This window comes from Sprattus sprattus, assembly GCF_963457725.1.
Source record: "Sprattus sprattus genome assembly, chromosome: 5".
NCBI lineage: Eukaryota > Metazoa > Chordata > Actinopteri > Clupeiformes > Clupeidae > Sprattus > Sprattus sprattus.
In genome coordinates, this window is record NC_137924.1 from 15,641,830 (window position 1) to 15,653,226 (window position 11,397).

General features: G+C 43.0%; 1 protein-coding gene across 1 annotated transcript; it reads right to left on the reverse strand.

Annotated features, from left to right (window-relative positions):
- Positions 1-60: 60 nt before the first annotated feature.
- Positions 61-10,094, reverse strand: LOC308366050 (coiled-coil domain-containing protein 81-like; the record flags this gene model as incomplete). Its single annotated transcript, XM_080839685.1, has 13 exons — positions 61-208; positions 646-771; positions 1,096-1,316; positions 2,159-2,276; positions 2,953-3,122; positions 4,553-4,657; positions 6,289-6,438; positions 6,602-6,677; positions 7,339-7,447; positions 8,310-8,481; positions 8,740-9,002; positions 9,411-9,548; positions 9,950-10,094. 13 exons carry the CDS (start codon positions 10,092-10,094, stop codon positions 70-72), a joined length of 1,932 nt encoding a protein of 643 aa, XP_080695811.1. The 3' UTR covers positions 61-69.
- Between the last annotated feature and the right edge of the window lie 1,303 nt (positions 10,095-11,397).

The window sequence follows — 11,397 nt, forward strand, 5'->3', positions numbered from 1 at the left end:
TTACTAAAGAGATGAGATTTGAAATGTTGGAACTCTCGAAGTTCAGGAAGTTAATCAAACTGCCCTGAACTACACCATCAGCCGGGAGCCGGAGATGAAGCGGGATTCCTTCCATAGGTTTGTCCCTCCACAGAAACTCAGCCGTCGCCTGCATTGGTGACAGTGGTGGTGCTGTTCACACTGGTCTATCAACAGACGACTGCCTGCCCTACAAATACAGCACAGGCATTAGACAAGGGACTACAAAGCACAGTCTGAAATAAAACTGTATTATAGACTCTTTATTTTAGGCTTGTGCCTGAATACTACAAGAACCACTGAGTCAGAATACTTCATGCATTTGGTTTTTCTCTGAAGAGAAGTGAGGAGTGAATTGTGTGCCCTGAAATCTCCATTATTCATGTAGACCATTCAACCTCGCCAGTTCTTGTGTTTCAGTGGAGCTCTTGTCTTACGTTCGTTTGCTAAATTCAGCAAACCAGATGCAGCTATGGCCATATCTGGAGCAGCAAACTCACTTTCAATAAACTAATAACCTCTCACAGGCCTGTGTAATGTGTAATAAAACAAGCAGTTTTTCTTAGTTTGCCATGTGATCTGATATGAAGCCTGCAGGCTCGAGTTCTTGCGCAGAAGAAGACTTACTTCATGAATCTCCTCTCATCCTGGTCTCTCAGGCACTTGGCTTTGACACTGTGAGCCCAGAGGTCCTCCAGTGCCTCCCTCATCCCACACAGTTTATTCCGACGGGTCACATGATCCACTCTCATCCTGTGGGAGGAACATCATCACATGCCATGCATTTTACCCCACTGGATCTCTGTCTTTGCAGCACACCTACCCCACCTACCCAACAGCTTGCTCCAATGTTAATTCCTCTACCTATCTATGATATATGAAGCAGATTTTCATTAAAAAATTATAAGCAGGTTACGTTCAACCTTGATTATTCTCGAGATATCATTTTTGCATTTTTGCATTTTTGATTCTTATTTCACCTTTTCCCCAGAAACAAAGAGCTGCTTTCAGTCAGCCCCCTACACCACCCCCCCGGCCCCTTACTCCTTCTCACTCTTATCCTCAGCTTGAACTCACTCCTGTCGTGTCCTGTTCAGCATGTCGATCTCCTTCTTCTGCTCCAGGATGCGGCTGAACTGCATGTCCCTTCGCCTGAGGGTGGCAGTGTTGATCTGATGCTGGTGCAGCTCACGGGCCCTCTGTCTCTGCTCCGTGACCACAGTGGGAAGGTCATCATACTGGCCAAAGGCCAGGCCTTCTGAGCATGACTGCCCCGACAGACTCCCCTCCACTTGTGACTTTTAACGACACAGTGGTAAGGGTATTGTTATTGTTGTAGTATTATTTTATACATTATTTTTCAAGCCACTTTTGATAAAGCATCTGCTTAATAAATATCTTTAAACTTAAATGGAATTACATAAGATCCAGACAGGACCTTCCATCTGGAAGGGATACTGATCAGAGCCCAATCCACACCACAGTTTGAAGCTATCTGAGCATTTCTGGGGGTACTTATGACCTTTATGTCTTTTATGTGACCTTATGACCTTTACAGGTCATTTCTCACAGCTCCTTATCAACAGCTCAGGCTATCACACCAGGCGTTATTTGTTACTGTTACAAGCAGTTTGAGGTTCAGCATTATGCACAGTCATACACTTCTAAAATGAAGTCTGACTGATTGATAAAGTAGACATTTTTCATGTGTCTGTTTTTGTAGTCTGTTAAATGTGTTTAGGAAAGGGGCTTGACATATGGGGTCTGTAGTTCACAGTTAAATCCAAAGCCAGATACAACCAGCTGAACAAATTAATGCTCTGTGGAATTTAAACAGTTAAGGGTGAATGCATTTGACATATTCAATACCTTCTGCAGCGTGAAAGCTGGAAGTTGACTCGTAGTATGAAAGTCTGACTTCTCTAAACAATGTTTCCCGTTCAACTCTGTTTTTAGTTATGCCAAGCAGTTAAAGTGAGTGCAAGAGCAACAGCAACAAAACCACTTCACATGCAGACAGAAACAATCTGTCCTGTTCTTGGTTACACACATGCACACACAATCAAACACACATATATCTTTCTCTATGTCTCGCTCTCTCTCTCTCACACACACACACACCTGCCTCCATGTAACATACCCGTGTTGTGATCTGCAGCCCTCTGCAGCTTCCGTCACACTGTGTGTCGAGAGCCCTCTTATAGCTCTTGACAGCACTGGCCTTTTTCTGCAACTGCTGCTGTCTCTGCTCTGCAATCCTGCCAAACATAACATTTCATTCAGATGTGTGTGTGTTTGTGGGTGTGCTTGTAAATGTATGTGTTACTATAGGAGTCTGTATATTAAAAATCAATTTTTCATAATAATGTGCATGTCTTCCAGTGTGTGTGTGACTCAGATTTTCAGTATGTGTGTGTCTGTGAACCCTTGGCATTCAGTGATGCATCACTCATCTGTTGTACAGAGACTGTCTGTATTGTAGCGCAGTTTAGGTCAGAATATTTAGAGATCTGAGTCATGTGCTTTACAGTGCCTTTCTCTTCGGGGGCTCCCAGAAAGCCCAGCCTGAGCTTCTGTGCGTTTGTCATTGCTGGAATGAATAGAGGTCTGTGCCTAGCTCTCTGCTTTCAGTCACACACAGATACACATGCACGTGTGCTCACACACACACACACACACACACACACACACACACACACACACACACACACACACACACACACACACACACACACACACACACACACACACACACACACACACTTCAAACACTGCCTTTGCCTGCACATTCTCTCTTAGACCATGATGATCTGTCTTACTCTTTGACTTGTTGACTTTGGTAAAGTTTAGCCTAATTCTCTGTCTTTTTCTCCGTCTCTGTCTTTTTCTCTCTTTATCTCTCTCACTCTGTCACTCACTCGCTCACTCACTCACTCATCAGCCAGCTCCATCTGACCCATACTGTCCATGAGGTTCTCGGTCTGCTGGTCCAGTGCCTGGCGCTGCTGTTGGTCCTGAGCTTGCTCCAGTAAGTCCTGCAGGTACTGGCCCTGTCTGGGCAGCTGGGTAGGGGTCACAGGCCGCGTCCTGAAGATGTACGACCCCTGGAGTGTTTGAGATTGGTTATGTGTGAACAACACTGACATGGATTTCAGAGTTCATGGATTTCACATTCGGTATACTTTCCCAAGTAATTGAACTGAAGTAACATGGCGTGAGAGTTATATAAATTGTGTAATGTTTTATAACAAATCTTCATCATGTTCTTGCACAGTCATCATCACACAGCCCATTCAATTAATTTACCTTCTACTGTGTTCGCTCTGGATCTAGACTGAGATAAGATGATTATCTCCCCATTCAACACTGAAGTGAAATAAAAATGATTGGTGCGCACATCCAGCAAATAGCAGGACCAGCCATTGTGCACACGCACACTTTATTTTGGCTACCATGTACACATTAACAGCCTCTTTCGCACACTGCTCGGGAGAAATGAGAGAGAAGCAGATTCTCTAGAAAAGATACGAGAATGATCCACATCTGCTGACATTTTCTGAGCAAATCTTATCAGTGTAAGATCCTATCAGTTTAGCTCAACAGTGAAACAGAGTGCTTGGAGTAAGTGTGTGAGTGAGTGAGTGAAAGCTTCAGACGATCGGCGGAAAAACTAACGGTTTACATCTAGACCCCTTATACATGAGGCAATTGTAACACGTTCGCGAGTTTCTATCGTGGTAGAAGCGATGTAACAGCTTTACATTGACGCATGTATAAGGGGCTAGTGTGTGAGCGAGCAAGAGTGTGAGTGAGCGTAACTACAGGACAAGCACACCAGGAAATCCCTAAACGAGGCCTCTTCCCCTTGACAAACTGCAACCCACTCTAACAAAGGCATCCCCAAAAAAATCAAAACACATTAAGCATGGTTTCCTAGTGGGGCCCAGACACATTGTGCAAAGATATGGGGTGAAACTGGTATAGTCTGGCTTGGTCTTTCAGTTGATTGTGCTTGCTCTGTGCTCAGACTTTGAGTATGATAGCCTGGAGTCTACTCACACAATACTTGCTATGCCGTTGAGTTTTTCTCTCCTTGCCAAGTACACATGTTAATAGTATCGCTATCACTGTCTTTATTGCCAATTTTATGTTTTATTTATTGGTTTTGAACTGCATCCTAGTTTTTATGTTTATTTGATATCTATTTTTAAGTATTTGCTTTAAAGCACTTTGAGCTGCATTATTTTGCATGATATAAATATATATAAAGTTGTATTATTATTATTATTATTATTATTATTATAGTAGTCTATACAAAATGTAATGCTACATTCTAACTCAAAGGTAATATTGTCCTATGGTTAAATATTTTACCCTGCCAAAACTGGAAATGTGTAAAACACCCCTGAACAACCTTTGTGGGATATGCTTCAAAATTGTGCCGTTTTATCACCTATTCAGCACATGAGGTGGGACCTCCAAGTCTTCAGTCAAGTGCTCAGCCTTTGAGTATGATGGTCTGGAGTCTACTCACACAATACTTGCTATGCCGTTGAGTTTTTCTCTCCTTGCCCTCGGCCATCTCAAGGTTACATGCTGCATCTTGCTCGTTCCACCTCCTAGACGTCTCCTGATAAGCCTGCCAGAGGGACAAAGACGGGTATGCAGTGTAGAATACAGTGATTTCATGTTTTATTTATGATGAATAAAATGCTGTTTCTCCTGGGTTCTCCGCAGCATTTTTCCTTCACTGTAGGTCTTTTCTGCTCTTACCCAAGTAATTGAAATAGCATCACTAACGAATTACACAATTACCCATCCTACTGATAGAACTGAATGTTAACATTATTTTGTAATATCTTACTCTGTAACCCACGTTCCTGTCCATGTTTTCTCAGTAAGAGCAGATAGCTGAGCCCATTGGCATTAGAATGACTGATTCAGGCTCCAGTATGCATTTGAACTCCTTTCCCTCAGAGAGCCTCCTTCCTGCTATGAACAAACCACCCAACGCCCGCTTCACCTTTAGTCTTCTGTCCCCACACCTCAACCCCTTCCTGCAACTTCTCCTCTATCTTTGTACACTGGCTAATTTATTTGCACAGTGTAGTCTAGTAAGAGTTTTATCTTGAGTCGTAAATTCTATTTTTTATATTTCTATTTAAATGTTATGTAATCTACTTAGCTATAGTTTTTAATATAGGTTATATTTTGGTTGTATACAGCCAAATAAAGGTAGGTAATTTGTATTATTGCTATAAATGCATGTATGTGAAATGTTTCTTTAACATTGACATTTTACCATGGTGATTATTTAAGAACTCTATCAAAGGGACACTTAAATGAAACACTTTTCACATTTCAAGCCCTTGACACCTGCTGCATTGGGTGAAACCGACTAACGTGGTGTTACAGAGTCCCAGGAAGAAGAATGGAAGGTGTTCGTGAAGGTGATAGAAAGACAGAGGCAATATAACACCACGAACCTGCGTGAATTAGGTTTGGATGAACTAGAATTGAGGGAGACTAAACATGCATGATGTGTGCAAATACATGTTTCTTCCTTGGATACAAGGTGCATGCCTTGCCTGGCATGGAACCAACGAGAATCGTTTGAGTTGTGAATGAAGTCAGTAACTGTCAGGCAAGCACAGTACTAAAACCTCATTTGGCCGTTGGGGAACCTTTATGAGAAAATCAATGACAATGCACGAGACATTTTCGGTTGAGAACCCTGATAGCCTGATTAATATTTTGAAAGATCAGGCAAAATGTGCATTTGACAACACAACAATCTTCCATTTAAAGCACACACAATTAGGTTTGGGTCAACTAAAACTAGCATTCACTCACACCAATTCCTTCATATGCCCATGGGGATAACATGCACCATTAAGTTGCTTTGCAAAATAGCAGTCTTGGTGGAAACTTTCTGACATACATCAAACTAATGGATCTGAAACACAGTCACAACCATCACTTGCAATGCCTCAGGACCGCACAACTCCTGTCCTCTTTTATAGAATGGCAGATTTACTATTTAAACTCCTCATGTTAATGTATTGGGCCTTTTGATTTTATGCTATTATGCTAATTCCCCTTGGTTTGGTCTGTCCTCCGGTGTGTTTAAGCTCTTTCTTTTTGTGTGTGTGTATTTCTAACTAACCTAACTGACCTGCTCTCTCTCAGCCTGATAGGCTGGCGGTGAGTTAGGTAGCCTAACTGGCCTGCTCTCCCTGAGTCTGATAGGCTGACTGTAACCTAACTGACCTGATCTCTGTGAAGGCGCTCCTGTTCTTGCTGCAGCTGGTTGATCATGAAGAGCTTGTCTTCCTCTTTCTCTTCCCTCGTCCTCTCCTCAGACAGGTGCTCCGCTGACATGTTCTTCTGAGCACGATCCTTACACAGGTAGCATAGCTCCTGTGCAGCACATACGTATGTGTACATACGTAGACACACACACACAAATACTCAGTAGTAGTAACATACTGCCTACAATTGAGTGATTCAAATGAAATCCAGACATGGACAGACAACACCTTATTCATGCGCATCAGTGCACTGCAGTAGGAGACTTGTTCACCTGCCCCGTATGACTGTCCTCACAGGAATTGGCTTCCTTGACCTCCTTATCCTCACTGTCTCCACCCTCCTGTGATCTAAATTAGGAGAAACGAACATGATGACAAATTATAACTGGGTGGAAAATGTTGCCTATAAGTTTGCAGAATGAGTATTGATTTAAATTGTCTCTCATTCACAGATCACTTTCAAAACCTGTCCTAGAGAAGTCATAGAGAACATAGAGCAACTTTTTGTTCCCATTTCAAATAGAATTGCATTTTGAATATGTCTTTGATGAAATTGCTGGGCACAAGAAAAACCGAAGAGTGCTGAGTCACTGCATGCAGCCCCATGTCTTACACAGCTGTATATGCCCTAATTCAAGGATTTGCATCCTCCTGATGAGTTCCGTAACTATCAGCCCATGGGAGAAGTACGTGTGGCACAGTGAGAACTAGTTAGGGCCCACAGAGACAGCCTAGGGCAAGTAATCCCAGCATGCATCCCACCTTGGAACACCGCTAAATAGAGGAAAAGACTGGTGGGACTACCAAGGGAGGTGTGATGCCGACAATGCATGATTGTCCAGGGTTTATCTGGGTTGTCTTGGAAATCTGTCAAGTACACATGTTTATAGTAGTCCATACAAAATGTAATGCTACATTCTAACTCGAAGGTTATATTGTACTATGGTTAAATATTTTACCCTGCCAAACTGGAAATGTGGACGCTACAAGTGTTGTGCCGTTTCATCACCTATTCAGCACATGAGGTGGGACCTCCAAGTCTTCAGTCAGACATAGCCCATTCACCGTGGCCGGCTTTAGGGTCTCTCTTCTATTCAGCTGGCAAGTGGTGTTATCAGCTGCACCAGACACAAGGAACATAAAATACAACTCTTCATTAATAGAATGTTCACAAAATGTTCAGAAAAACAACCACAACAACAACAACAAGGAGTTTAAATCCCACACAAACACACGCAACTATCACACGCAACTATCACACACACACTCGCCCATAACACACACACACACATGCAGCCAAAGCATGGTAGGTATGCCCTGAAACTTCTTGATTTTTAACACTGTATCCATGCTAACCTACTAGGACACCTGCATAGTGTGCTTTACACATCCTCTTCAGAAAGAAGCCTTGCAGAAAGCCCCGCCTAGATTCCAGTCAGAGTATTTGCAGAAAGCCCCGCCTAGATTCCAGTCAGAGTATTTGCAGAAAGCCCAGCCTAGATTCCAGTAAGAGTATTTGCAGAAAGCCCAGCCTAGATTCCAGTAAGAGTATTTGCAGAAAGCCCAGCCTAGATTCCAGTCAGAGTATTGGCAGAAAGCCCAGCCTAGATTCCAGTAAGAGTATTTGCAGAAAGCCCAGCCTAGACTCCAGTCAGAGTATTTAGAGAAAGCCCAGTCTAGACTCCAGTCAGAGTATTTATAAAAAAAACAGCCTAGACTCCAGTCAGAGCCTTTGACATTGCTAAGAGTAATAGCGGTCTGGGTGTAGAGCTCTGCTTTCGGTCATACAAAAGCAAAAGCCTATTCGGTAGGCTACACACACACACACCCACATACACATATAGCTCTAGGCTATGCACACACACACACACACACACACACCAAACACACACGCACACACACACACACACGCACGCACGCACACACACACACACACACAGCCCCCCCCCCCCCCCCCTCCCACACACATGACTACTTCACCTTTTTTCCCTTCTTTATCCTCTTTCTCTTCCTTGTGACTAAAGGAGGAATGTTGCTCCCTCACGTCCAGTGAAGAGTGGCTGGGTTGGTGGGTGATCAGCTCATGCTCACTGCCTTGACTGCACTTACTACGGGTTCTGTCTGACACCACAAAGCTGCTTACCCCTGCCCTCTGGGAACACAGTAGGGAATGCACAGTGACTCACACACTGACTTATAGTCATTCTCTTTTTCTCTCCTTCTTTTGCTTTGTCATTACTAGATAAAAATAATGTTGGTGGATGTGGAAAAGCAAAGAAAGTTCATAATTAATGCGGAGAGAGAATCAATGTAATCATCTTTATGATCTCTATCTCTCTCTCTAACTCTCTCGCACACACACACACACACACACACACACACACACACACACACACACATTCACACTCACACTGTTCCCAGACTGGTCCCAGACCAGACTCCACGTGCTGTCCAGTGCCACAAGGAAATCTTTGTGGAACTTCATGCGGACCCAGTCCTGGCGGAAAGACAGCAGGCCGATGCTGTGAAAGCCGAGGAGGAAGGCAGGCTGTGAGGCGACCACGCGCGCCAGTAGCATGAGGCTCTCTCGCACGATACGCTCCACCACGTCACGCTCGAACGGGCTGTCCACCGACAGGGCGCTGAAGTTCAGCGGCACCACCGGCACCTCACCTGCAGTACACGCACAGGCTGAGGTACACACCCAGAGCTGGGCCAGAGCCAGTCCACATACGGATCAGATCTTTTCCAAATTCCAGGTGCTAACTGGGAAGGAACCCATACCACTTCACTTGGGAAAAATAATAGTGTGCTCACAACCCTCACAGAAGAGCTGTTGCCAACATTGGGTTGCAAAGGGAAATATTCAGGGTACACATTTTAACTTAGTAAGAGCAATGAACACTTCTCTACATGTGGAAAAGATAAGGTTTGTGGAAGAACAGGGAAAGAAAAGAGGAGAGCACAAGAGAGAGAGTGGGGTTACAGTACTGTGAAGAACCAAAATGCCCAAAGTTAGAGAGAGGACAAACTCGGGAGGAGAAGGGGGGGCAGATGACTAAGGAATGAGTCATCACTGACCTGTTGGTGAAGCTTTCATCTGTTTCAGGTCACTAGAGTGTCTGAGCTTCTCCGCCAGGATAAAGATGGGTCTCTTGATGAGTTTGTGCCTTCTGCCGATATCAATTTTCTGGACAGAGAATGTGAAGGTCCCCAGCCCTGCAATGTGAACCCCCTAAAACACAGATCACAATCAAAACAATGGATTCGTCTTAAACCATTAAAATGTCTCAGCAATTAAAAAGAAAATAAGTAACATCAAAGAAGTTGCACTAGTTTCCATTAGCTCTCATTATTCAAGACACTAGCGAAATCTTTATAACCAAATGTTTACTACTTCACATAATTGTCAAGTTACCTTCTGGCACAACATCTGACGTTCGATGAAATTTGACACGTTTGACCAGATTCTCTCAATGTCTGTTAGTATAAAAATAAATATTAAACTAAATCACCAAATATAGAATTTTAAGTGGCAGATATATTGCTACTACGTCTAGTGGACGGTCATATAGGAGCAAAACAAATGTGAGTGACACATGTCAATCAAATCGAGTTACCATTCTCAGAGAAAGCGAACAGCGTGGGGAAGGCATATCTTTGGGCACCGGATACGAAGGACAGAATTTGAGAGATTTTGCCATCTTGTGCGGTTAAATCAGCGTAATGGCGCGATCTTGAACTCACAGCCTCATTATTCTGCATCGTGAAGGTCGCTATGCGCTCTCATCCATTTCTCTGGATGTTCTAATCTAAAGCAACGGGAAGAGGCGTCACAATAGTGACACTTCGGCCTACCTGTGATCATTTCCGATTTAAAAATGAATCGGATCTCTCCGTTTTCTCTGGCCAAGTCTATGTGTTGTGTTGAAAACGTGTGTAGCCAAAACATAGGCCTATAAGATGTATTTCCAGTTGGTGATTCATATTCATTTATAAAAAAGTAAACATGCTTGTTTAGTGGAATACATTTTGGAAAGCTTTACATATTTTCTTCAGCTACCTTAGCCTCAGAACCACTTTCCTTGCTAAGTTGACATTGGTCTGTTCTGCATTGGAACTTCTCTTACATCTTAAGAGATAGGCGCACGAAAATATACAAAGTCCTTATGACGCATAATAGTTCACTTTATTTGAATAAAGTTTTACATTGTTCTTCGAGGGTTCATAAGCGCACAGAGCAGGTAAGTAAAACTAAGCAGTCTGGTAATGACCGTAATTTTTGTGTTACCGCAATGGTTTATCTCTATGACGTGAAAAAATATGGCACAGTGGCAGAGTAAACAGTTAGTCCATGGGCCAGACCACATATGGCAAGCCATTTTAACATTTAATAGCCAGGCTAGATATGTTTTGCAGATATCTGTAATTCGATTTTGCCTATAGTCATTTTGGACATACGCAATTCTATTTCGGATACCCACAACATAGATTGCAGCAGTGGCGGTCCGTCAGGGCCTTCAAGGCCTTCTCTGCTGGCCTAAACATCATCAGAAAATAAATGTAATAAAATACATTTCATTTTAATATTTTCTTTTCATAAATATGTATTAAATGATTCCCCATAGTCCATTATCTTCATTTCATGCTTCCAGCGTTGTTCATTTATGTTAGAGCTTTCATCCAATCATATTTCCGCTATCATGTGTTGCCACGCTCCTTGAAATCTTCCCCGAGAACAGAAATCTTCCCTGAGTCCTTCAGAATTCACATTGAAGGCCCGTGTACATCTGATTGGCTATCACAACTTGCTGTTTCAGTTCATTTAAGTTGAATGAACTGAAACAGACAGTTGTGACAACCAATCAGATTTCGAGTTGGCGACACTGGGCCTTCTAGAAGGCCCGGAAGATTTCTTTCCTCGCGTTGAACGTGACACGTAAACGTCCTTTGATTGGATACTGAGGCAGACCGGTGCAGTGCTTCAGTGCTCAGTTTAGCTGGCTAAAACGACGTACATCGGTTTCAATGCTTATTCTTCTAGTTGTTTCAATTGGTAAGACTAAAT